Source organism: Trematomus bernacchii, unplaced genomic scaffold (genome assembly GCF_902827165.1).
Source record: "Trematomus bernacchii unplaced genomic scaffold, fTreBer1.1, whole genome shotgun sequence".
In the NCBI taxonomy this organism is placed as follows: domain Eukaryota; kingdom Metazoa; phylum Chordata; class Actinopteri; order Perciformes; family Nototheniidae; genus Trematomus; species Trematomus bernacchii.
In genome coordinates this window covers 13,178,096-13,206,060 of record NW_022987727.1, presented here as the reverse complement: position 1 = coordinate 13,206,060, position 27,965 = coordinate 13,178,096, and the positions used below count along the sequence as shown (strand labels likewise).

Sequence of the window (27,965 nt, the reverse complement as noted above, 5' to 3'; positions counted from 1 at the left end):
GACGTTAGGGGGCGACAACCCACACATCCTGTTTCCCGTTAGCTCATCAAGCTGCAATATTCAAGCCTTGACATTGCGAAGATGGACGCTGTTATGGTCTAGTCCTGGATACATAGGAACCACAAACTGCGAGTTTCAGATCTCTGTTATGAGAACATTTCTCGTTCGTCCAGGTAAATGGAAACCCATCTGCATGCTTGGCTAGCGAGGAAACGTTAGCGTCTTTGCAAAGTTATGCAGCTAGCAAAATGACAGCCAGCTCAGCTAATGTCAACGGACGGGCTAGTGCAGCGAGCATTAGCTAAGTTAGCATCGTCGGTCCAACTACAGCGTAGTTTGAGATAACTACCTGATAACTTAGCGCAAATAACTGCACGTTTTTCTTAACGACAGCCTCTTGTCGTATCCTCCAAGATAGCTGCGTATCACAGAAACTAGCTAGCAGCTGATTTTAGCTAATGTCATCAGCAAGAGGAAGAAGATGTTTTTATGTCATTGCTAGCTAGCGTTAGCAGGCTAATCATGTTCAGAACCGTTTCCTGGTTGTGAATCCACAGCTTGTTCGGACCCGAGGTTGAGGATACAAATGCTCTATGGCTTCGTTTGAGCTTAGGGCAAACAAACGAGCTAACTATAAGTATTACATTTATGCTATGTTATGTGAGCTTTGATATGTTTTGTTATCTTTCGGTGGGGAAAACGTAGCGTTAGCAACACTATTCAAAACCTAGACTGAGGTATCCTGTTTACTGTCAAACTAGCTCTAAGGTTACACATTAAATTACTTTAAACTCACTAGGTTTTATTATACAGTCGTATTATGATATGAATGCAGCGGGCAAATGCCAAGGGTTATAATATAGTTAATTATTTCTGTTCAAAATGTTGTCATTACAAACGTAAACCCTGCATTAACCCTTAACCATAAATACACTAGCTAGTTACTTAAGATAAGGGTACATAATTTAGCCTAGGTAAAGTTATTCTGCTTTTATGAACGAAATACTATCGCACTGTAAAATGTGTGTATTTCAGTATTAGCAGGTTTACTTATTGACATCTGTGGAGAAGTATTGTTGCTAGATATTGACCCAGAAGCCTTTTCATAGTTTCACCCACTTGCCTTATTAACCCTTAAATGGGCAAGCGCATGACAATATTTCGAAAATGAATTGCTATTTTCTAATGTATCTAGGCTAAAATGACACAATGTCGTGATCTTTTAAAAAAAGTGTTTTATCTCACAAGATAAATTGCCCATTTAGGGTTTACATTTTTATTGAACCCATATACAATCCATGATACAGCCATTTGACCCCTGTATTACATCCATATTACACCTATATTACAACCATCTTATACCCAAATGGCACTGTTATTTCTATCTGATTATCTGTAGAGTATAGTCTTCAAAACACAAGTATATCTGTTAGTGATTATCCCTGGTTTATAACCATATCTGGGCAATGTATCCTCCAGGACACAGAAACCATTTAAGGGTTAAACTGACTTCTTTATATGTGTGTGTCTGCAGGTGGAGGCTGGAGGTGTGTGTAGAGTGCAGTACACATCAGCAGCATGTATTCTGAGTGGCGCTCGCTGCAGCTGGTGGTGCAGAGTGACCAGGGCCATCTCAGTGTTCTGCACAGCTATCCCACCACCGTGGGTACGGAGGTGGCAAATGCTGTGGTCAAACCTCTGGGTACAGCTGTAAGCCCTGTGGCCACAGAGAATATCCTGAAGACCGACAAGGAGGTGAGAAACACCGATACACCTTGTGTGTATGCACCAAACAATGCCTTCTAAGCTAATAGTTCCATCACCGAAGCTATGGAGAGCCTGTCAGCCTTCAAAATGAATTTCCATATGATTTAAAGGGGATTCACCATAAGACGTAACATACGTTATAGGAGCCCATAGATACTACACCGTTGGACCTGTCCTCCGTTAAAACATTTTTTTTTGTCACATTTCTTACCATTTTATTATGAAAATTCAATGTAAAGTTATTGTGCATGTAGTAATGCTAGTAAAAAAGAACAAAAGGGTTATAGTTAGACAAAACTCTAGGCTTCTGCTTTCTTCAGTTGAGTTTGAGCTACTAATGTGAGTTGTTTGACTGGGATGCAAATCATTTTGTGGACATACTGCTAAGTTTTATGTGTATAAAGTGAATAAATGCAGCATATTTTGCACATTGTTTGATATTACGGCAATTTTAAGCAGTAATAAACCTAAAGGACCTGGTGGTGTTGTCTTATGCTGCACCAAATAAAGGTTATGAACATTAACAGTAAGGTATGATTTAAGAAAAAACAATGTTCCTCATTCAGAGGGCACCTCCATTTACATACAGTTTGACCAATGTAGGTGTGGTCAGTAGCTGCACTGTGCGATTTGCTTCCCCTCACTTTTTTTTTTAATATTATACATTTGATATTGTGTTTTAGATGTAACTTTTCTCATTGAAGTCTAAATATTATACCTAATACTTAGAAAGCAAGGTATATGAGAGCAGTTTGGAAATGTGAAAGATAACTAAAACCCCTTTTTTTTTTTTTAAGAATAAAAAAAAAAAAAAACAACGTCAGACTTCATTTTGCAGAAGTAGAAGCATCATTAGCTATACTTCCCCTTTGGGGCATTATTATCAGATTTGTACACCAAGAGTCAGGCAGGTTTGTCCATTGCTTCCTTTTTTAGATGCACTAAAGCTTTCATACATTAAACTAGGACTCTGGATAAAGACCAGGGCTATGTTGGATTTATCATTGTCATTGTGTCATGAGGTTGCATGCACTGAGGACGAGGAGCAGGATTTATTTAAGGACCTCTCTGAATTTGGCTTTGTTCATCATTCCCTTAATTCTCACCTGTTTCCCAATTGCTGCCGTCAAAACCCTGGCATGATGCTGCCACTGCCTTCTCACTTTGAGGTTAAGAGTTACATTTTTATCTCATCAGAATCAGAAACAGGTTTATTACCACATAGGTTGACACGTACGAGGAATTTGACTTGGTGTCGTGGTGCATACATGAAAGTAAAACAAACATTTAAAAAACACATAGCGAACTATTTTAAGAACACTAAAAATAAAAAAAGACAAAATATAGTAAAATTGAAAATAATATGAAGCAGTAATTTACATTGAAATAGAATGCAATAAAATATAAAGTATGTGCAGTAAGCAAACCAGATATATCTCAATCCTCTTTTTTCTAATGCTCTTAAAGTCCATTTATATTCCATTAGGCAAATCCCAGTTGGGCTTTCATATGTTAGGAGTATACCTGGTGAAGCTACTTAAGCGTTATAAAGGCGTGACTGATGGAGTGCTACAGCTTCTCCTTTCTCTGCAGGAGGCTTCAGCCTGAAAATGAACACAGTTTGGTTTCCTATCTGTATTTTCTTTCACTTATAATTATAACTTTGGCTATAGAAAGTCCGATACATTTGTGTTTGTATTTTCCATATACAAAAAAAGCTCTCTGCGAGCAAGTGAACTGCAGAGCTTACAGCAAGCCAGCATAATGATATTATTATGACAGCAAGCATGTGTCAGGAAGGGATTTGAGAGGAGCTGTGTTTGGGTTAAAAATATTTCAGCAATATTTCTCAGGCGCATCGTAAGTCTGAAGTGTTGCTGTTGCTTTTGAAGTTCACTTTATGTTCAGGATAATGCTTAGATTAGCCTTCCTGCCACTGCTGATCCAAGCTGTCTCTGTCTGAGTATTATCTGAAGACTAGTAAGTTATACAGAGTATTGCAGGAAACTGTCAAAGGAGAGCTGTAATGCAGGTTTTAATGTAGCTGTAATATGCAGGAAAAAATAAACTTGGATTGGATTCAGTTTCTGCAGGTCATTTAACATTTAGAAATTTGGAGCTGTATCACTTGTAAGAAAACACCTTTGTTGGATTTACAACAATGTTGTTCTGGTCTGTTTCTGATTTGGCAGGAAACTAAAACACATATGGTTTGGAGAGGCGGTGAATTGTTATTGCTGTCATCATCTTGCCCTAAACCTTTGACCTTTCTTGTTATGAGACAATAAATCAGATGTGCTAAACTCCTCATGGTAACTCTCTCAGTGCAGACTGACGTAAAGAAACCATTTTGTTGAAAAGGAATGGCAGCACTTGACACTATTGAAATATGTTTCGGGAGCTGTTATTGCCTCTGTGTATATACAGGACTCCTTGAAAGCATTATACTACAGGGAAAAGCTACAAAACAACCAATAACTTGAAACGTTCACTTAACTGAATGAGAAACGGTTTTGTTCCCAGGTGAAATGGACCATGGAGGTGTTGTGTTATGGCCTCACCCTCCCCCTGGAGGGAGACACCGTGAAGCTGTGTGTGGATGTGTACACAGACTGGATGATGGCCCTGGTGTCGCCCAGGGACTCCATGCCTACGCCGGTTGTCAAGGAGCCCAACATGTACGTCCAGACCATCCTCAAACACCTCTACAACGTCTTTGTGCCAAGGTAGGTTCACAGATGAGTGAAATGAAACTTATACTTTTGTTTTTGCACTATATTTGTCTTAAACATATGTGGGAGTACTTATGTATTGATAGTTAGGGATGCACTGATGGCACATTTCTCAGCCTATACCAGTATTTAAATTACAACTTTGGCCGATGCTGATGTTTAATTTTTCTATTTTGTTTTTATTATTCCCTTTGGTGCCTGGGAAACAAATAAGTCTGTATTATATTATTTCTGCCCGTAATTTATTCCAACTAATCATATAATAATATACAGGACACATAATAATAACTTTCCGGCTAAATAATGACAAACTCACAATTGTCCGATTGTCTCGTTTTCCATCATTATCTATTACCTTTCCTTTTTATGCTAAAAAAACAACATATTGAATATCATTAAGTTGCCATTTATTCAATTAAATTGTTAAATAATACATATTCTGAACAAGGGCATGAAGAATAAAAGTAACCCTAACCATTGCTTAGACTGTGCTTTCAATTTTAGTGTCAACACACACAAAGGCACTAAAAAGACAGTGGCCATTATCCCTTATATGAACCCACCAAATGCAATTTTACATTATTTTTTGTGTCCTCGCCTGTCCCTCTAATTCCCTCCCCTTATTTCCCACTCTCCCTCTCTCCCTCCAGGCCTGAGCAGCATAGTCTGAACCACATCAGGCTCTGCCAGCAGGTTCTGACTGCAGTCCAGAAGTTGGCACGTGAGTCTGTTTCCATGGTGAGGGAAACCTGGGAAGTGCTATTGCTCTTCCTGCTTCGCATCAACGACACATTACTTGCCGCGCCAACGGTTGGAGGTAAGTCCATCCCTGTCATTCACTAACTACTCTGCTGTATTCACATAGTTTTAAGTAAGGGATAATGTGCAGGGAGGGATTAATGACTGGCTCGCTACGCATCAGTCCGCTCATTACACGGCTACTTACTTTCAATGTCAGAAAGGACATCTTTTGTAAGTTTGGGAGACTTTGTTTCACAAACATTGCATATTGAATATGGAGTTCCGCAAAGAAGCATTCTGGGTCCTATTCTTTTTTTCATTGTACATGCTCCCTCTACATAATAGCCCATTATAATGTATAATATAACCAGGGGTACACACAACTTTCTCAGTGAGGTACTCAGATGAGTACCTGGAGTCAGTGTTTGGTACTCCAACTTCTGACGATTTTCAAAGGGGGGGGGGGGGGTGGTGGCGTCAGTGGAGTACAGCGCTTCGCGATTGTCAACGGGGGGGGGGGGGGGGGGGGGGTGGAGTACAGCGGGGACAGTTTAGCCATCATGAATCATGTTTTCTGATGGGGTTAAACTAATGGGTTTTGTTGGGCCACAGCTGATGTTAAATTGACTGGACTTCCTTCTACAAATTGATATAACTGCACATAGTCCCTTGATGATCAAAGTGTCATGAGCAACGTTCTGCTATAGAAAAAGAGCAGACTGCTGAATGTCCAAATTGTCTAATCAGAATCAATTATTCAACTAAGCTGTGTGCTAATGATGATGACTTGCATCAATAATCTCCTTGTATCAATCAGTTGGCGTTGCTGAGAAACTGGCAGAGAAACTGATGGCGGTGCTGTTCGAGGTGTGGCTACTGGCGTGCGCTCGCTGCTTTCCCACGCCGCCATATTGGAAGACAGCGAAGGAAATGCTGGCCAACTGGAGACACCACCCCCCGGTTGTAGAGCAGTGGAGCAGAGTGGCCTGCGCCCTCACCTCCAGGTTAGATAGCCATCAACTTAAACTAGGATTTAGAGCCGAAAATGGTTTCATACAGTTTGTTCCTGAAAGGGAGTTTTGTTTGTGACCAATCATTCAATACAAAAAGTGTCCTTAACTGTGTGTGATAATCTGCATATTCCTGTATCATTTATTCTACTCAGGCTCTTGCGCTTTACACATGGACCATCCTTCCCGCCCTTTAAAGTTCCCGATGAAGATGCCAGCCTGATCCCTTTAGAGATGGACAACGACTGTGTGGCCCAGACGTGGTACCGCTTCCTCCACATGCTAAGGTGCTAAAATAGGAATAGAATACATCATTAGTGTCCACCACCAGAAATGTCAATCACAAGAAACAACAGCATGAAAAGCAGACAGCAGTTGGTAATAAAAAGGTCACTATCTTGAGTTAAGTTGAGGGTGGGAGCTATTAGCCAAGATTTATGACAATAGTTTTACTTTAAATTTGAGAGATATGTTTTCAGTAGTTTAGAGAATACTTTTTTTTTTTTTAAGAGGCCCCTTAGGTTTTTACAGAGCTATATGTCCAATGAGCTTTAGCAGCTGTCTGTTAGCTTTTTCTTTCTCCTTGAATTTCCTTTTTTGTTTTGTTTCCAGCAACCCAGTGGACCTGAGCAACCCTGCGATAGTGAGCACCACTCCGAAGTTTCAGGAACAGTTTCTCAACTCCAGCGGCATCCCTCATGAAGTGGTGCTGCATCCGTGTTTGAAACAGCTGCCCCAGATCTTCTTCAGGGCCATGAGGGGCATCAGCTGCTTAGTGGATGCATTCTTAGGTAAAGACTTTCGAATGAAAAGCTCAGTCATGGGACAGTTAAGCTGTGATTTGTGCACCTTCTTTCTAAGGCACTACAAACCATGTTAAGATTAAGATTTTTTTATGTGTTCAAATTAACTTCATGCAAAATACTCATACTTTAACAAAAACATCAAGTAGATTTTTTTTATGATTACAACCTATTTTAAAATTGATTAAAAAAATGTTTCATACTGTAACAAAGTCCATAATGTCAATCATGTCTGGACTGTAGGGCTGCACAAACAATCTGAAATGTATCCAAATTGCAATTTTGACTTAGCAATAATCAATATCTCAGTACGTTGTTTAATACAACTAAAATATTATTTTAAATGTAAGTCCAAACTACAAAATAAATTCTATGGACTTCATAAAAAAATCTTATTTTGGAAAAAAGCCTTGTGATAATTTTAATGGATCTTTTAATGATATTGTGAATTATATTCCATAAGTGATCAATCCCGCTAATATGGCTTATCGCAATATCAGTGAAAATAAGTAAAAGTCAAAAGATAAGTTATTTTATTCCCAAATCATGCAGCCCTACTGGACAGTAAAACATTACACAAAAAGAAAAATAGATTTAAAAGATTGACAGCTATTTATTTTCTTTTAACAGCTTTACTCCTTTCTAGTTTTTACACCTGGCAGTACTCCCGAGTAAAATCCTGATGGAGGAAGTCAGTCAGTATTACATGTTTTAAAGATTTGAAAAGAAAATGTGATTTTTCTCCTCGCACTGTAGGTGTCTCTGTTGAAAAGAAAGATGTACGGGAGAGGGTGTTCACTTTTTCTCCAGTGCTGCACTCTCATGGTACCCACATCAGTTGATACATCATATAATGAGATGGGCATATGATGGAGTCTATTACCGGTGGTGCTGGTATTAACAACTACAATGAAATGTTCCTGTCATTCGGATTAACTTACAAGATCATCAACAAGGGGCAAAAAGTCAATCAAATGGATGGATGTCAATGATTTCTGATTTGCATCTAACCATTGTCTTGCATGTCAACCAATGAGTTCTGTCTTTGATCGGTCATAACATTTGAAATGTGTAAAATGGCTTTCAATTATTTATTTGAACAAGTTCTGTCCACTGAACAAGTAGAAGTATTGCTAATCAGAAATCTTTTTCACTCCCTGCTTTGGAGGGAAAAACCAGAACTTGATATCCCAGCTGATTTTGACTTCCTGTCCACAGGTATATCACGTCCCAGATCTGACAGTGCCCCGCCCACCCCGGTCAACAGAATGAGCATGTCTCCGCCCCCCTCCATCACCAACACCACACCCCCCCACAGCCGCAAGCAGAGGCATACAGTGGTCAACAAAACCACGAGCAAGAGTTCAACGGTCAGTTTATGTTATTTTTGTGACATAATTCATGGTTGATCTACAGACAGATCTACTACGCTAGTGCGTTTGTTTTGTCAGGTTTACATATTTTTACATATTTGTTTTAAAGAAATACATTTGAATAGATGAGAAAAATGCTACAACACATGTTTCAATTGGTCTAAAGTCCACAACGTGTTGGGAACATACTCATAATCAGGATTTGTTTATAGAAACATAATTAGAAAAATGCTATTTTGTTATTTAAATGTGTCATTTCTGAAAAACTGACATAACTTTGATATTACACTTGTTATCAGTTTACAGATCGTAATACTTGATTGTGCTATGATGGTGTTCTTTAATGAAAACTAATGACATCAAATGAATCACTGAAGTATGCTTTACCTGTTGTACTACCTTGATTTTTTTAAGGGCCATCATCATTTCAGGTGTTAATTGTAAAAATAAATGTTAACTCTTTTTATCATACAATATGTAGTCTTTGTAATATGACAATACTGTAATGTATAATAAAATATAAAGAAAAAACAGCCCAAATCCTTTACCCCAACCCTAACCCATTCTTCAGATTAGTGCCAAAGAAAGCCCAGACAACTTTTCCACCAAAGGAAATTAAAAATGTCAGTAGCAGGCACAACTGAGCTAATCTTTTTTGTAGCCTAATCAAATGTCCCTTCCCCCCTCTGCAGGGCAGTGGCAGTCAACCAACCAAAGGGTCCCAGCAGCAGCAGCAGCAGCAGCAGTCCTCCTCCCCGACGCTGCTCTCCAGCCCCAACCAGAGCAGCTGGGAGTCTCGGCCCCTGCCCGCCCCGGCACGTCCCAAAGTCAACAGCATCCTCAACCTGTTCGGCCAGTGGCTCTTCGACGCGGCCCTGGTCCACTGTAAGCTCCACAGCGGCCTCAGCAGAGACCCCAGCATGACCGGTAAGAAGCCAGCCGATGGTTAATAGCATTACATTAATGCATGGGCAGGTGGGTGTCTCGTCGCTGTTCATTAGTACATGTTTCTGTGGAGTTATATTCGTTTTTTAAGTGTCTGTTTTTTCTTTTCTTTTTTTTTTACTGTATGGCGTTGGGATATCCTATCCTTTTTTTTTTTTTTAACCATTTTCTCTGTAACTTCTGTGTGTGGAGGGCTTGGTTAGAAGTGGCCTAGTATGAGATTTCCATCTGATTCTGATCCATTTACATCCACCGACTATTTAAACCTGGCTTATATAGATTACAACCATATGCTAATGACTTTTTACTGTTATTTTATTGGTAAATCGTTGCTACAGGATCAATCTCAGCCCGTACATACATTGTATTTGAATAGAAATTTGGCTTTTATTGGCTCCATTTATTTTTCTCTTTTTGGTGTCCTGCATGTGTCTACCATGTCTGATTAAGAGTTGTAATAGGTCAAAAGTCATGTATTGAGGAGAAAAACACAATTCATGCGTGATATGAATTGACCCCAAAATATTGGATATGCTTTGATTTTGTGTCTCTCCACTATTTCTGTTATCTTGCAGCCTCTTTTATCCAAATTCTCCTTTCTTATAAATCTTGTAAGTAGGAACGGCAGCTCTTTTTTTTTCCTCACTTGATTTGCGTTTCGTTGACAGTTATTCCTGCTTTTCAGTTAAGTTCCTCATGATCCATCGCCATTATCGCCCATTGTTTTCCGTTCCCACTGCTTGTCATATATATCTATATATAGATATATATATATATATCTATATATATATATCTATATATATATATATATATATATATATATATATATATATATATATATATATTATATAAACGTTTCACCAGCGTTATCTCAGCGTTTCTCCAAAGGTGATGGAATGGGTTTCACCAACTGACCACTTACCAACCATAACGTTGCCAGTTTGTGACAACGCCATCATGTTTTTTTCTCATTTTTATTTTTTTTGTGTCACACTAATCCTTATTTAGTTTCAGACCCTCCTCAGGTTCAGCATTTATTTTATATAATTTTTCCTTTTTGTATTGTCACTTGAGTTATGATTTTATCGGTTTGGTGCCTCAATGCATGAAGTGAATGATCTGTACCCGAGTCATACAATTGCAACAGCGAGGGAAGCTGACGCAGGGGTTTTGCTTTTTGTGGCCTTGCAATTTTATTTTTATTTTTATTTTTATTACCAGCATGTTACACTTGGTCATACTTTGTGCCAGCAATAGGTGGTAAGCTCTTTGTGTCAGAGTTCCCTTTTTGAATGCTTTCAAATGAAGTGAGTGGTTCTCTCTTGTGATAGCGATTTAAATGTCTGCTTTTTCTTCATTTTACCTTTTTTTTATTGTATTGTGCGTAAAGTAGCTACATGTTTGCCTTGTTTCTCATACATGCATGTCTGCTAATGACCACATTTACAATTCAGGGTCCTTTCATGCTCTCTTTCTCCTCACTTTATACAGCGATAGCCACTCAAGTAGGTCTGGAGCTGAGAAGGAAGGGTTCCCAAATGTCCACCGACTCCATGGTGTCCAACCCCATGTTCGACGCCAACGAGTTCCCAGAGAGCTACGAGGCGGGGCGGGCGGAGGCCTGCGGGACGCTCTGCCGCATCTTCTGTAGCAAGAAGACCGGAGAAGACATTCTGCCCGTTTACCTGTCCAGGTAACTTCGTTTTATTATAGAATACAGTAGATACTTTATACAAATGTGTTACAGCAGCATACTAACAAGGCACTGCACATTAGTTACAACTATAATAAAAATGAAATGTAACAATAAATATAGAAATATCAACAGTAGAAATATAAATATCTATGGTATTTGTGGAATATAAAATATACAGAATAATTTAGAATAAACTGTAATAGACCAATGTTTTACTAAGAATAAATATATAAAAAAATAGATATGAAAATATAAACTTAAGTTACTATATAAAGAGATTATACAAGTGTGAACGTAGAATATAAAAAATATATATATTAAAACTGCAAAAACAATGAGCATAGTGCAATATGTACAAATTGTGTTAGGGTTATTGAAAGGGGAAAACAAAATTTTTTAACAATGCTATTTTTTGAAATAATTAAAAAACCTTTACATGAGATACTGCATATACTTGCATATTTCTTCAGTGCAAGTTGCAATTTTTCTTTTTTGAATATGCCACATTTTCTTTTGAACTAGTTTCAGCATGGGATTAGTGCCTTTTCAACTGCTAAGATATTAAACTGCAAAACTATACTCCTCCTGTTTTCATGCAGGTTCTACATGGTCCTGATTCAGGGTCTCCAGATCTCAGATTTTATCTGCAGACCAGTTCTGGCTTCTATCATCCTCAACTCTTCCTCTCTGTTCTGCACCGACCTGAAAGGCATCAACGTGTTGGTGCCCTACTTTATAGCTGCCCTGGAGACTATTGTACCAGACAGGTCAGACTGGTTTTTGTTTCATGTAATAAGCATATTTTATTTACTATGTAACTGTATGACGTTTGGAGAATATTGTCTTAAGTTTCTTGAAGCCCATGATATTTGTTTTCCTGTTGACAGGGAGCTGTCCAAATTCAAGATGTACGTAAATCCCACCGACCTGCGGAGAGCCTCCATCAACATCCTGCTTGCCATGCTGTCTTTGCCGCATCATTTTGGCAACATCAAATCAGAGGTACGGCTTTCTGCACATTTTAGTTAATTCATTAGTTAATTGAATCATTTAATGTCATTGCCTTAGCTTATTTAATCTTTGTTGAAAATGTTCTGCACCATAAAGCCACTTGTAGTCCAAAACAAGTCCGATTTCTACTAGGGGTGCATGATTTGGAAAAAAGGACTCATGGCAATTATTTTCCACAAATTTGCAAGTTAATATGATTTGCAATATAGAACGGAATTTATAATTTTTGATTCATAAATCTCATTATCATTGAAAAATATATTTAAATGATCAGATTTTTTTTTATAGAGGAACTGTACCAAACAAATATGTTTTATTAAGTTTGTAGAAAATGCGATTTGATATCCTTGATATGTTATATTTTAACACATATTTAGCCAAATATTGTGCTGACTGCGGCTTGAATAATGTCATAAAGTCCATATTGTAAATTCATTGTGCAGCTTTATTCCCTACTACAGTATGTTGATTTTGTGCTTCAGGTTCTGTTGGAAGGAAAGTTCAACGAGGAGGATGGGTGGCCACATGACCAGCCCGTGTCTTTCCTGTCCCTGAGGCTGCGTCTCGTCAACGTCCTCATAGGAGCCCTTCAGACTGAGACGGACCCCACCAACACACAGCTCATCCTGGGTATCTGATCTACTTATTTTGCTTCTACTTGTTCTTATTTTGATTGACTTAATGGACGTCTTTGTTTTAGGGGGTAAATGTTTAGATTTCCAGTCCCTGCAGAGAACATGCCACAGTGTCCTTGTAGTCAGCCAAAGGACATGTGACTTAGAACTGTGTTAACATTAGGGCTGCACGATTCGGGAAAATTGCGATTATTTTGAGTGATATTGAAATTGCGATATGTTTCACCATATTGGAGGGATTGATCATTTTTGCATATTCTCATTATAATTGAAATGTTATCAAAGCAATTGAGGTGTGATTATTTGTTAAGAGGATCTGTACCAAATTTTTTTTCTTGAATCTGTAGAAAACGATTTGTAGACCAGAATTTCTCTGCAGCACTACAATACTTTAATCAAAATGGTATTTTTTTTAACAAGTCCATATTTTTCAGTAAAAGGTAAATGAATCGCCTTTTACTCTATGCACTGTTTAATAATTCACCTCCCCTCAGGTGCAATGCTAAACATTGTTCAAGACTCGGCACTGCTGGAGTCAATAGGTGCACAGACTGAAACGGTAAGGCTCGGATGAACGATTAACTTTTTATAACGCCAGAAGCAGCGTCGGGGACTTGAAGATGGCTGTGTTTTTGTGCTGACAGGGGAGCATAGACGGGAGCAACATGGCGGTGAGGAGTCACAATCACAGCCGCACCAACAGCGGCATCAGCTTCAACAGCGGGGGGAGCACGGAGGCCACCAGCCCCGACTCTGAGAGACCTGGCCAGGCCCTGCTGCGAGACTACGGTAAGACACGCAGCCACTAAACTAATATCCTTCCTCCTGCTCGCTGAATTAACCCTTTAGACAGATGGTGCATAACTGGAGGCTGGAATATGATTTGATTGTTATCGGTACCTGCTTGTTTTTCCCTGCAAAACATGTTAACACATTTGTTCCTCATAGCTAACGTGGTTAAAGTGGTATGCAGAGTTAAGAAGCGTTGGGTAAAATGTCTCTGTAGGTAATACCAAAGTGATTTGCCGTGATGCTGTGCTGTTTTGCAGATTCTTTTGAGCTAAATGCATTTTCTTCTCTGAGTGATGGGAGGATTTTCTCGTTTTCTTCCGTAGGGCTGAGTGATGTTTGACTAAAGAATATGTTGGAAAATATTTTTATTTTTTTTGCTCTTATTGCATTTTTGCCCACAACTTGTTACTGAACACTGCTGACCATGGGCGACTCTGTCCAGCAGGAAGCGGGAGGGGGGGGGTTTCCCGTTGTTCCTGTCTCATTGTTATTTCTGAGGCCCGGTGCAGGACAGGAAGCAGCAAGACTTGAGAGAGGAAGGAGGTTTGAAGACAACTGCAGCTAATTCAGCATGATTTGGGATTCTTTTGCTCAACAAACAATAAAAAAATTAAGCCACATGTAAATCTTACAAAAGTTTTATACAGAAGCCTCACGCAATTACATTTCAAAGCATCTCCATCGCCAATAGTTACTGTGGAGGTTATGGAAAGAGATCATTCTACTTGTGTCACATCCTTTACTTAAGGCTGTGTAACGTCCAGTGGTTGATACTTTTTTTGTTTTCTTTTTACATTTCAGGTCAACACTTTGTTATTATTTTTAAAAAACAATTTTGAATGGGCCCTTTTATGCTTTTGGGGGGGTTTTCCCTTTCCTGTAGTGTTATATAGAATGTGTATGCATGTACTTTATTAATAAAGTCAGTTTTGGAAGAATATATCACACACAAAGTTTATGATTCTTTTAAAGTCAAAACTTGATCGCTCAGCCCTAATTCTCAGCGTTTTATCTACCTCTAATCTACCTGTATTTTTTTTATGTGCTTTAAACTACTCCTAATGCATGTTTAAACATTTTTTTTTTTTGCTGTTGTCTTGTTTGCCTCAAACTGCGTTGCCTGACTCTTGCTTTGCTCTACTCTTCGCGGTGTTTGGTATTTCCGGGTGTTATATGGTCTAGCTCTTGCAGATACGGCGGCGGGCCTGCTGGTGCGCAGCATCCACCTGGTCACCCAGAGACTCAACTCCCAGTGGAGGCAGGACATGAGCATCTCACTGGCTGCACTGGAGCTGCTGGCGGGGCTAGCCAAGGTAAAGGCACAACGTCAGTACACTGCATTGTAACAATCTGAGAGCATTACTAGCTGGCAGGCCAGGGGGGGAATGGTGGATGTCATTCAGATCACCAATGTTTCAACAATCAGTTTCAGAAATCCTTTATTGAATAAGATAAGTCATACGTTTTGGGGTTTTGGTGTTATTTACAGTTTATCACACACACAGACCCAAAATATGCACAAGCACACATGCACAAACAGGACCTATACCCATGCATTAGTGGAGAGGTATCAGGGCCAAGAGCCTTCCATGGTTCAGTGCCTTGCTCAAGGACACCTGCAGTACCCAGCAGGCGAACTTGCACCTCTCCAGCAACCAGTCAACGCTCTGTACTGAACCGGGGACCCCTCCCGAGCCAAGGCCCTACAGACTGAGCCCTCCTTCGTCAGAATTGGGAAATGTAGGTTGTTAGGCAAACACACTTCTATAAAATAAAAAGGACACATCCTTTGTAAAAAAAATAAAAATTAGAAGCAGCATTATGAAGTAGGTAAATGTATAAAAGTTGTGAAGTAGCACCCATTAAAAACATTAAAACAATGTAAAAACGTTTTTATTTTGGACATAACCAAAATGATCTCTACACCAACACTCTATTTTAATAACAATAGCTGTTTGAGTAACCTGTATTTCTTTGCTTTAAGCTCAAGGCTTACAGTGAAACCTCTTTTTAATTAAATCTGATTTAATAAAAGTATGTGCCTGTTACCATAGAAACGGACATGTTTTCTGCCACTAGCCAAGCAGAATAAACATAATGGTGCGTTCAGGGGGTTCATGTCAAGTCAGACATTTCTAACTTCCTCACAAGGGACTTGCCCAACACAGTACCACAATTACCAGAAGGAGAGAAGTTTCTGGATAGAACCCGACAATTTCTCTGGTTAATGGTCCCAGTTAGCTAGCGCACCTTCTTGAACACTCTTCTGTATGTATGTTAGGGCTGTGCATCTTCACTGGTCTCACGATTCAATTCGATTACAATTATCCTGTCAACGATTCGATATTCCGATGCATCACGATGCATAACAATGCGTTGCATCCTCAATTTTCTATATTACTGCACATGGCTTCTTTTACATCAATGAATACATGCAGTAAGATAAATATGAAAAGTGCGTCAGAAATCAATAACATAAATGTCTTGACATTAATTTATAAACCAATTGTATAGGTCTAGCCTCCCTATATCTGTGTGTGAAGTTTTTCCATCCTCAAAAACTAAAACCTAATACTTCTGCAGTCTAGCTGCAGCTTCTAGCAACGGTCTTCTGTTAAAAAAAGGACACTGAAGGTCCTGAATGTGGCATCACACACATGACTTGAGTCTGAACACAGCAGACAACAGGAGTATTTACAACAGCATATACAAACAAAAATACTGCATGTGGGTGTAAAAAATAAATAAATACTGTACCAAATAATCGGACAATTGCTTAAGCATCAAGGCATACAAAAAACGTTACAGCTGCATTACATTAATCATTTTATATTGTAGCTTCAGTAATACATTTTCCTGTATTTTCTACACAGGTGAAGGTGGGAGTAGACTCTGCAGACCGTAAGCGGGCCGTCAGCTCTATATGTGGGTACATCGTGTACCAGTGCAGCCGTCCAGCTCCCCTCCAGTCCCGAGACCTCCACTCCATGATTGTAGCTGCCTTCCAGTTTCTCTGTGTGTGGCTCACAGAACACCCCGACATGCTGGATGAGAAGGTGAAGATTGAATTTAAAATTCCCTGATTTAATTTCCACCAAAAACATACAGAGAATTCCCATTTCTCTCAAATTAACAATTTAGAAATGAGGCTAACGTCTAGCCTCATTTATGTGGAAAGAAAACTCTGTCTGTGGTTCTGTCTCTTTATCATTTTTATCTTTTTGCATCAGGATTGTCTGGTAGAGGTGTTGGAGATTGTGGAGCTGGGAATATCTGGCAGTAAGTCTCGACAGGAACTGGAAGTCCGACATAAAGGGGAGAAGGAGCACAACCCGGCCTCAATGAGGGTGAAGGATGCTGCGGAGGCCACTTTATCCTGGTGAGATTCCTCAAAAAACGATTACAGTATGGATCTGATTTGACGTTTTTTCAATATGGTTAAGACGCTGTGTACCACTCTCTATTCAATCGACATTTTCAAAGTGCTTTGGTTTAAAAAGGAAAACATTTACTTGATTTATTGGATTATGTGTTTTTTAGTATGTGTTTTGGAATCCAGTGTTAAGGCAAAGAACGTCTTTGCATATATCAAACTTTCATAAAACAGTAACCATTAACGCTCCATCGACTCTGTCAGGTTGACATCCAGACAGCAGTGTATTTGTATTAGACGCGTATCCTGATTTGAACCATGGTTGTTGACAAGCTAGCAGACAGATGTCTATTGTAGAGGAGCACATTCTCACTGCTAATGTTGCTTTGTATGCTAAATAGCTTGCAGAGCCCCATTATGTCAGTTGTCAATACAGTATATAGTATTTGTCATATTTAGATAATGTTTATTTGTTATAATAGTCTTAGAATAGCTGTCATTGTTATGTCCTATTTTTATTGTATTTACTTATGCTACTTATTCTTCTTTCTGTGTCTTTGTATGAACCACATATACCAAAGCAAAAAACCTACTTGGTCATAAAAACCGGTTCTGATTATTTACTTAAAACACAAAAGATATATCCTTACAAAAGAACCACATTTAATCCAATAAATCCTCTAAATCAAATTAAGATTTTTAAGTATATATACACAATCTTTTAGGGTGATGACATCACAAATATGATGATTAAAATGTATAAAACATTTATTAAAATACTTCCTTTCAAAATGCATGTTATTAATAACACATCTGAATATCACGTTTTATTTTGTTTACATTTGCATTAAAAAAAGTAATGTTGTGCTTTCTGTCTTAGTATTTCTTTTAAATGTTGTATTTGTTCTATTTTTCTGCTGATACAATGACCTAGTTTCTGCTGAATTCCCACACAGATGGCTGTTAAATAAAGTTAAAATGGCTGACCCTCCCTGTTGACCCAGTTTTCTGTGGTGTCCCCTAGTATCATGCAGGTGTTGGGGGCCTTCCCCTCCCCCAGCGGGCCCGCCTCCACCTGCAGCCTGCTGAATGAAGACACCCTGATCCGCTACGCCAGACTCAGCGCCACGGGAGCCAGCAACTTCCGCTACTTCGTCCTGGACAACTCGGTCATCCTCGCCATGCTGGAGCAACCCCTCGGCAACGAGCAGAGTCAGTACCCTTTGACCTTACACCAGTTTATTGAGATATATGATGGTTAATTGGTTAATATTTTATTGTACAAGTAGAGACTGTCATTAAGTAAAAATAAATGACTGTGTCTCCTCAGACCCGAGTCCATCAGTGACGGTTCTGATCCGAGGCACGGCAGGCAGACATGCCTGGACCATGCAGCTCTTCCATCAACCCAGAGGAGCTCGGGCCAATCAGAGGGTGAGAACTACCTGTAGTTTACTGCATCATGATAGACAACATCACCAATACTAATCCAGGACTAAGAGATGCAACAATTGCTTATTTTTGTCAGATTTCTTGTCTAACCTGCAAATTCCCATTTTTTTGCTGTAATTGACAGAATTTGAAATATAATTGACGGCATATACAAACTTTTGTGTAGCTGTTTTTTCTTGGAAAATCTAATTTACTTGTGTGTTCTTTATAAAACAATTACACTTACATGTTCTGTAAAACTGCACCAAGTTAAATGTTCTCTCACTCTTACACATTTCAAAATATAATTGCTTCAAGGTCCCTTGAGAAATATAATCCAATGAAAATAAATCACAGATTATCCTACCCTATCTAACAGGTTTACCTTCCCAAAATAAAGGAAGTACAACATATTTATATAGAAAAACAAAGTACATTTTTCAAATGTTTCTTGCAGTGTGGGTCATTGCAAATAAACAATGTCCAGCTGTTTTCATGTTACCGGCTTGGAGATAACTACTAACCAACGATACGTAGCCGGTGGATAATAGGCAGTTTCCATTTTAATATCATTTCCTAATTTAGGACTGCTTCTTCTTCACTCATTCTATAGAGATTCCATACTAACAGCATGGTTAGTATGTGTGGCTGTTACTGTCTGGGATGCCATGTTTGTGACATATACACATCATTCGGCACATGTAGGTACATTTGACCGCCAACAAATCTGAAATAGGACATTGGTGACTGATCAATTGCTGCAACTCTATCAGAAATGTTGTTAAAATGACTGCTTGAGTGTTTCTGTTGTAAAAACTCCACATCTGTTCAGTTGATAAAACAACCCCGCTCCATATATATATATATATATATATATATATATATATATATATATATATATATATATATATATATATATCCACTCCTCTCCTCCTGCAGCAGGTGTTTGTTCCAGAGGGCCGTCCAAAACCCAACAACGGTGTGGGCATCAAGTACAACGTGAAGCAGAGGCCCTTCCCCGAAGAGGTGGATAAGATTCCTCTGGTCAAAGCGGACGTCAGTATTCCTGACTTGGATGACATTGTCAGTAAAGAGGTGAGATCCGCTTCCTGCTGAACCATGTCATTGATATCGTATCCACATAATTCATCAATACAGGATTCAATTCTACTTCGGGCACAAGCTGAAACAAGTTTGATGTCATGGATATAAATACCACTATAGACTAAAGTGATCCCTCATATGATGTGTTATCATACAAACTCAGGTGGGTTGTATGGGCTGGCTGGATGAATCAAGAGCTACAAATGCTCTGATCAGTAATTTCCCACACGTGAGTTGTTGGAGAGATGACGTTTCACTTTGGTGTCTCTTGGGGGGAAAAAGGGTCAAATCAACTGGTTTGGTGGAAGACATGCAATGATTTTAGATGATAACCCTAACCCTAACCCTAACCCTGTTTCTCAATCCAATTCAATAACCTTGCAATCATTTTAAGCTTTTAATGTAAAACCACAGTGTGAAAAGTGACAACAGAGATGAATCAATACCACTTCTCAAAGATTAAAGCTTAGAAAATAGGGAATTTTTGCAGAGATATTGTACTTGGAAAAAACAGCTACCGTAACCTTGATCGAATCCAATATTCAATCGAGGTTACAGTAGCTGTGTTTTCCAATAAAATGTTTGATACTAATGTTTTAAAGCACGGGTGCACACTTTTATTGACTTTAGAAGGTGACACTTCAGTGTTTGGACTGGGTCTTCATGGGTTAATGCTGAATGTATCCAATCGGGTGCCTTTCATGAGCAACCGCGTCTTTAAAACCGTCTCAAAATCTGTCTTAAAATGGCCACCCCCTTCTTCTTCTCCGTTAGCTGGAACTGCAACATGACAAGCTCCGGGCTCTGATGACAAAGCAGATGGAGTACGAGAACTCCCTGGAGCGACACAGCGAGGAGATCTGGAAGTCCAAGCCTTACCCCGACCCTCAGACGGACTGCAAACCGCCGTCCCCCGCGCAGGAGTTCCAAACAGCTCGCCTCTTCCTCTCACACTTCGGCTTTCTGTCTCTGGAGGCGCTCAAGGTCGGTACAGGATTGGTTGATGAGAAAAAAGTCCTCCGGCTACTAATACGTTACTTTTGCATTTTAACTCTATTTAAGCCTGTGGTCTATTGAAAATGATAGTGTTCTGTATACATTTATATATTTATATATATATATATATATACATTCATAGGATTGTTATTAGTGTTCATTTAGAATTTATGTTTATTTGTGTATTATTAATAGGAGCCCAACAACAGTCGTCTACCTCCTCATCTGATTGGCCTGGAGTCTTCGTTGCCCGGGTTTTTTGATGACATAAGCTACCTAGACCTGCTTCCTTGCCGACCGTTTGACACCGTCTTTATTTTCTATGTGAGGGCTGGACAGAAAAGCAGCCCGGAGGTAAGGGGACTCGCAACGGATTAATTAAACGGTAAACTGTAAATGACCGGGACGTTAGGCAAATATTTACATTACATTATATTTGGCTGACATTTGTAACCAATTCTACTTTCATTAAGTACATTCAACCATGAGAAAACAAACTCAAAAGTTAAAATATGACTGTCTGCTGCCCTTTTCATTACTTTGAATTGAAATTAGGCACCGTGAAAACGTGCAGATGTTGACACTAAGTATTTGGTACATTTCAGATCCTGAGGAATGTGGAGTCGTCGTCCAGCGTCCAGCCCCACTTCTTGGAGTTCCTGCTGTCCTTGGGCTGGCCTGTGGACGTGGGACGCCACCCGGGCTGGACGGGACACCTGGACACCAGTTGGTCCCTGAACTCCTGCTCCGACAGCACTGATTTCCAACAAACGGGTAATGCACATAATTGCCATTTATCTACATGTTGGATTTTTGCAGTAACTAAGACAATGCTAACTTTACATTTTTGTTGACACTGTAGAGGACGCAGCTACTCCCGAGGACACAGGAGGCTCCATGTTCAACGGGGAGAAGAAAGTTTTGTACTATGCTGATGCTCTGACAGAGATTGCCTTCGTTGTTCCTTCGTTATCGGAGAATTCTGGTCAGTATTCACTACTACTTTGCGTATTGGCATTAAAACATGTTAGAATAAAAAAACAAAATCTGAAGAAACACCAACCAACTCAGTAAAGAACTTGAAATGTTGACTTTATTTGATTATTTTACAGTAATGACTTCATAGTTTTCCTTATGGTTTAAATTATTGTCAAAATCAACACATATAAGCATTTTGGAAAGATATGGAAGATGACAAATGCTTATAAAGAAAGGTAAATTACATAATTTGAAGATGTTGGTGACCACCTGTTGTTTCTAGGAACGGCCAAATGGTTCGTCACTTCGAACGTTGGGGATGCTAGGAATTGTGGGACAGCATTATCTGCTTTCCTTTCGTAAAGATAGTCCAGTGTATCCTATACTAAAGGAGATTATATAGGAAGCATTGAAGCTTCTTTCCTTATCATTTATTTATTCAAACAGCTCATATAATGGCAGCCACTTAGATTAGGTTTTTTTAATCTTTTGCACAATTAAAAAAATGCACCTACCTAACTAGTAATATACAGTGTGGGATAATAACCAAGAGTTGACAGAGTTGCTGTTGTTCCCTTGATTTTCCCCAGAGGAGTCGTCGGTGCACAGCGACTCCACCGTGGAGGCGGACACTAACGCAGACATCGTGCCCGGGTCACTCAAACAACCCCATCTCACACTGGAGCTGTTCCCCAACCATTCAGAAAACCTGGAGTCTGCCAAAAAGGTAATATTAGTGTATCTGAACTATATACTGATAAGAATGTCTAGTTGCTTTATGTTGTGAACTGTGTTTTGTGCTATTTCTGCAGCTGAGTCCTTTGGTGAAGTCGAAGAGGTCGTCCACTGGAAAGTCTTTCCCACCTCTGGGTCCCGAGACCAAGGTGTTTGTGGTCTGGGTGGAGCGCTTCGATGATATCGGTAGGAAGAAAAAACTCTTCTTCCTACATTTTTCATATTGTTTGATCATTATTGTTATATACACGTAATACATTGTAGTACAATGTGGATAGTTGTACTTCTTTTGTTTATACAAATATTTTTATTATTTTTATTTTATAGTGAAGCAACTGTTATGAGATGCAATTTCTTTAATATAAAACTCAAACATATTGTTAAACAAATAGGCCCTGTAGCCTTCAAATGTGCCTGTATAAAAACACATTTCTTAAGTGTATGGCTAATGGATCAAGTTACATGAACGTCATTGTGTTTGTGTTTTTAGAGAACTTCCCTCTGTCTGACCTCTTGGCGGAAACCAGCACGGGCTTGGAAGGGAGCATGAGCAACAGCACTTCCTGCAGGTATACAGACGCTCGCAAACACAACACTTTGCAGACAGAAAGAAGAACATATGGTTTCTGAATTGGTTTCTGCCAGGTGTCAAAAAAGTAAAGAAAAAAAAGCATTTCCGCAAAAACACACTGTGTGTACATGCAGGATAAGAAACAAAGAGTGCAGAACAGGAAGTACATGCAGTGTGTGCAGAAGAAGGAAGTGTGAAGTAGCTTCGAAAACAATTCCGTTTTTGTGAAACATGAATAATATGTAGGTTGTTTTAGTTAATCTTTTTAAGGTTGAGATAAAATGCAACTTTAAAGACGTTTAGACTTTAAGTAATTAGATTGAAATGACCTAGGACCACAGTCCACAAACCTCAGACTGACTTAAATGGACTGAGAACTCAAGGGCTCCCTCTTCTTAAAATCCAAAGGGGTTTTTCCATTAGATTTTGGAATGTTGCAGGAAATAAGATCTGTGGCAAACGCAGGTTTATTGTACTTAGATGTTTTGTTCAGCAGTAAAATCTCCACATATTAACACCACGTTAATGCAATCTCTAGAAGTAAAAAGCTAACGTTAGGCTATAACCGTACTACATCACGTCACCACTGCTAAGCTAAAGGCATCATCTTTGGCATGACAACGTCTCATTTAGCCACTTGTTAGATTGTATGACACAAAGAGGCTTCAGATATTCAACAATTCACTGACATATTTTATGTGGTAAAACAAAACTTGAAAATGTCTTGAGCTTGTGTTACCACCAGACCTTATTTCCGGCATCTAACCAAAAACATTTTCAAAAAGCCATTGACCTTGAGACAAGGGAAACTGAAGTGGTGAAATGCTAACTTATATCCGGGTTTTAAGACTTATTCCTGCACCACTCTATTGTTTTTGAATGTGGGGTGTTAATATATTAGCACCTTAGTCAAGAAACGTGTTCCTTGCAAGTATAAATGGTATTGGCATTGGGTTTTGTATCGTCTCAAACGTTATTCTTCATTAAGTTATCGTCCATCATTGCCCTGTAATTTCTCCTGCTGCAGGTCAGGGTTACTGGAAAAGGACGTTCCTCTGATCTTCATCCAACCTCTGAAGACGGGACTCTTCAGGATGCGGCTGCATGGGGCTGTGGGTAAATTCGGCATGGTGATTCCTCTGGTGGACGGCATGGTGGTCAGCCGCAGAGCACTAGGTAACAACTCTCTTTACCTATCTCTAACGTGTTCTTTTTAATCCCAACATTAACTTGAGCCAGCATATACTAGCTTCTGTTGGTAAATTCTACTGAAAAAGCCTTTGGAAATGTTATTGGTCACCAATAGTTGGTTAATGATAATAATAAGTTAAATATGTTACAGCATTCATATCCCCTATGCTGAAACAAACATTTACCATGAAAAAGCCATTCCATGCATGTCATTTAATTTGTTGCCAGCAGATGGCAAAGTTTGACGCTTTTTTAAAGAAGCCCTATTGTGTTTTGGGGTGTTTTCCCTTTCCTATAGCGTTATATGGGTTTGTGTGCATGTAAATGGTCTGCAAAGGCTAAAATCCAAAAGTTCCCTTCAGAGAGAGTTTCTCTCCCACACACTCCACCCCTGCCTGAAACAGCTCCATTGGAATCCTTTGTCTCCGTCACTTGATGACATTGCTATATAACACTCGCACAGCAGTCGACCAATCACAACAGAGAAGCACTTTTTGAACATTAAAGCATGTTAAAATGTCACAGTGGAGGCACAAAATACACATATGAACCAGAAATAAGCATCATTTGTCCTTTTTAATGTTTTTTTCTTGCTTTTAAAAACACTAATATACACAAATACAAATATGTCTATATACATATGAACCTTGTCCTTCAGTTAAAGCAGTTACAAAAGTTTTAAATGTTATGCTTGACTCCTTTTATCTTACCTGGCTGTAAATGTTCATGGTTGTCATAGGATTCATCTATTTCCTGAAATTGCTGTTGTACACTGTTTCAAAAATGTTGGACTACCTTGTGCTGATGAGCTCCTGTTTCTTCCTCCTCCTGCTCCTTTCAGGGTTCCTCGTGCGGCAAACGGTCATCAACGTGTGCCGACGGAAGCGTCTGGAAAGTGACTTGTACAACCCGCCTCACGTGCGGCGGAAGCAGAAAATAACTGAGATAGTCCAGCGTTACCGCAACAAGCAGCTGGAGCCTGAGTTTTACACCTCGCTCTTCCGCGAGGTGGGGGAGGAAAAGCCTCACCTCTAACCTCCCCCCAGCCCTGTCCTAACACTGGCTCACAAGCGCACATTACAACATACACACACATACACACACATACACACATACACTCTCTCGTCCTATACTCATACACCATTTACTGTGCGTGCATACACTCACACACACACACACCACACGCAGATCTTTATATTTATACTGTACTGTTTGTTATTTATATGACGACATATATCAACACTGTCTGCCTTTGACTCTGAGAGCAAAGTGTCAAAAAGCCACGTCGGGAAAAGCTGCATTTCTCTGTCGCAGCCTCTGATTGAAGATTTGAAGCTCAACAGTGACTTTCTCCCCCCCACCATTTAGAATCATGCTTCGTGGCAAAAAAGAGTCTCTGCTCGTCTTTAACTGCAATAGTTACACTGTCGGCCTTTCTGAAATTGTAAAAAAGTTTGTCCTCTAAACCCTGTGATGAGATTGATTTTCACGATGCTTTGGTAATACAGAGTTGTGTCCCAAAATCTGCATATCTGGTTTTGTTTTAATCAAACAGATTCACAGCTGGATTTTTCTCCAAGGAGATGCAAACATTATAAAACATTCTCTGTAATAAACATCTCCTGCTGCTTTAAGGCAAGTGGCTTCAAGAAGGGATTGAAAGCATTAACCCTTCATCTAATGTTACAACACATTGTCATTTAACATGCAGACACCTGCTGAAGTCTTCCTCACACATCGGGCCAAGCACACAAGAATTTTTTTTCTTTATATATTTGTATTTGGTTTCTAGGACTCCTACGTTGCCACTTTTGACAACTACGCCGTCTCTTTCATCCCGTCTCACAACCTACTGCAGTGTGTGTGTGGTCACATGTATGCTTGTTCAGCCAGTCGATTCATACACACTACATGGAGTCATAGTGACCCCCATAAAAACTCCATTTGGGCTAGACATAACCCTAGAACTGCTTTACTCTTGTTCTAATTATAATGAATTTAGTTACAGAAACTCCTTCATTTTGCACATAGTGTTTGCAGGGCTAATTCGAAATGACCACAAAGATATTTTATCCACATTTCCAAACCGAGCTAAAGCACAGTTAAACTGTCCTGCTCCTCCAAACAAATCTCTTCAAAGGCCAACTCACTCACTGCAGCTATCTGTGTTATACATAGCTTGCATTTTGGCTCATTGTGTAATTAAAGCTATTTTTTTTCACTCAAACCCAATATTTAAATGTTTTGGCAACAGAAATGTGCAGTTTAGCCTTCACACGTTTTCTTTTTTGTTTGCTTCACTTTTTTTCCGTTGACTCACTGTACTTTAGTTTTGATTCAAGCCCTCTTCACTGTCTGCCTGTAACAATGTGAATTTATTTATCACAGCGATGGAACAGGGCAAACTCCTCTTTGTCATATTGGAAAGTCTTAATGCACTGAGCACATTTTATGTTGATTCTTTCTATTCCCATTGGTTACCTTTCATGTCCTTTTTGTACTTTTGTGCAGTTTGAAAGAAACCCCTGCTGAAGGAAGAGTTTTATCTTGTGAAATACGAATGAAGACGAGGCGTCGTGGAGTTTTTAACCTGTCATGTCTAACTGTGTGACTCACTTTCTATGACGGTGCTTTGCGCACATGCCTTTTTTTGGAAGGAAAAAGTAACATTCAATTTGCTTCGAAGAAACCACATACAATCAGTCATACATGCTAGTTACTCCTCCATATTTAAAGATTTGCCATGTACAGAAGCGGAGGATAAATATGTAAATATATGATAGTGTAAGGCATTTAAAAGTTGTCTGTTGCATTCCTCATCTGAGATTGCGAGAAAAATTATGTATGTATGCAATTATGTGTGGGAGCATCACAATGGGTATTGAATGTAAAATGCATCAATTAAAACTATTACTGACATTTTAATTTCTGCCATTCCTAATATTTCACTTTTTGTTCACAGGATTGCTTTGAAAGTGTTTTTTATTGATAATCTTTTCCCCTCCAGAGGCAACTTAGGCTCTATATTAAGACATACATCTAAATAACTTGTAATAATTGCAGCAACAATTCAAAGGATTACTAGGCAGATATTTCAGTTGCTCTATTATGAATATTCACAGCACAATTAAAGTGAATGTCGCCCAAGGCATTAATGCTTGTATGTGAGTGCAGTGAAATAAGCAGGATGTTCCCTCTATAAAAACAACCAACTGCTCTTGGTCGAGACCTGTGCCAGTAGGTGTTGCCAAAACTTGCCATCATGCCTTCAAGCTTATTCAATCTTAACTGACATTGTTGCAGCCCTTATGCATCCCTTTCGGCTACACCAAGAACAGGTGGCATATATTTAGTTTAAATTGAAAAAATACCATGGGAAATCTTAATTCAACACAAAATAAAATACAGACGACACATGTCAGTGCTATATCTTATAATAAATTAAAGTGGTTTATAGACCGAATCGTTTCTAAAAGTTAGTTTTGATCACATTACCTGTGCTCATTCTACCACCATAAGTCGCACTTCTGTCTTTATCCACCAGAGGGCGCCTTCCTCTTAAATGTACCAGCTCGTGCTCGCTACAGGTGAGATAGGCTGCTGTTGTGACAGGTAGGGGGCAACATATTTAGCTAAATTACTCAATTAACACAACTGTATCATAAATATGCGTGACACTTAATTCAAATGCTTACTTTTTTAAAGTTTTTGTACGTTTTTCAGACTTTCTGATATGCATTTCTGTGTAGTTGCTAGCATGTATTGCATTTCACCAAGAAGGGGGGATGCTAACATTTGAGACTTTTCAATGGCTTTTTCACACTGCATATCATTAGCCCTGGGCTAACAGCTAACCTAGCCTAGGGCAAGCAGTGTGACAAGTATTTCAGAGGTGTCTTTACTTATTATAACCGTAGGCTATGTTCATTTAACATTATATATAAAAGATTAAAGGTAAGTTACTTTGTTTACTGCAATAGGTAATTTATTTGAATCTTTTATTTCATGTTTTATTATATTTATATGACCGTATAGTTTGTTTAAGGCATTTCCCTAGTAGGCTAAGCATGAAGAATAAGTT

At 39.1% G+C, this 27,965-nt stretch overlaps 1 protein-coding gene across 10 annotated transcripts; it reads left to right on the top strand.

Moving 5' to 3' along the window:
• Positions 1-7: 7 nt before the first annotated feature.
• Positions 8-26,809, top strand: ralgapb (Ral GTPase activating protein non-catalytic subunit beta). Of its 10 annotated transcripts, none has more exons than XM_034145437.1 (32): positions 8-173; positions 1,535-1,755; positions 4,291-4,493; positions 5,150-5,316; positions 6,058-6,244; positions 6,406-6,537; positions 6,863-7,041; positions 7,810-7,878; positions 8,272-8,423; positions 9,119-9,353; positions 10,863-11,064; positions 11,667-11,834; positions 11,955-12,069; positions 12,561-12,708; positions 13,208-13,272; positions 13,358-13,502; positions 14,697-14,818; positions 16,379-16,561; positions 16,736-16,884; positions 17,903-18,090; positions 18,209-18,312; positions 19,249-19,404; positions 19,577-19,642; positions 20,188-20,397; positions 20,605-20,763; positions 21,015-21,183; positions 21,272-21,394; positions 21,978-22,114; positions 22,200-22,308; positions 22,613-22,691; positions 23,721-23,869; positions 24,726-26,809. In XM_034145437.1, exons 2-32 carry the CDS (start codon positions 1,579-1,581, stop codon positions 24,917-24,919), a joined length of 4,641 nt encoding a protein of 1,546 aa, XP_034001328.1. In that variant the 5' UTR covers positions 8-173; positions 1,535-1,578; the 3' UTR covers positions 24,920-26,809. The 10 variants fall into 10 exon arrangements, with proteins under 10 accessions (XP_034001328.1, XP_034001327.1, XP_034001326.1 ...); XM_034145436.1 differs by having other exon boundaries at positions 14,688-14,818; positions 19,252-19,404; XM_034145435.1 differs by having other exon boundaries at positions 14,688-14,818.
• Positions 26,810-27,965: the final 1,156 nt, after the last annotated feature.

Excerpts from the sequence above, each read along its gene's own strand:
- ralgapb (XM_034145435.1), top strand. The coding sequence starts at position 1,579 with ATGTATTCTGAGTGGCGCTCGCTGCAGCTGGTGGTGCAGAGTGACCAG. Across the intron at positions 13,503-14,687 it reads GGCCCTGCTGCGAGACTACG|CTCTTGCAGATACGGCGGCG; the intron begins GTAAGACACGCA and ends TATATGGTCTAG. Across the intron at positions 19,405-19,576 it reads ATGACATTGTCAGTAAAGAG|GTGGGTTGTATGGGCTGGCT; the intron begins GTGAGATCCGCT and ends ATACAAACTCAG.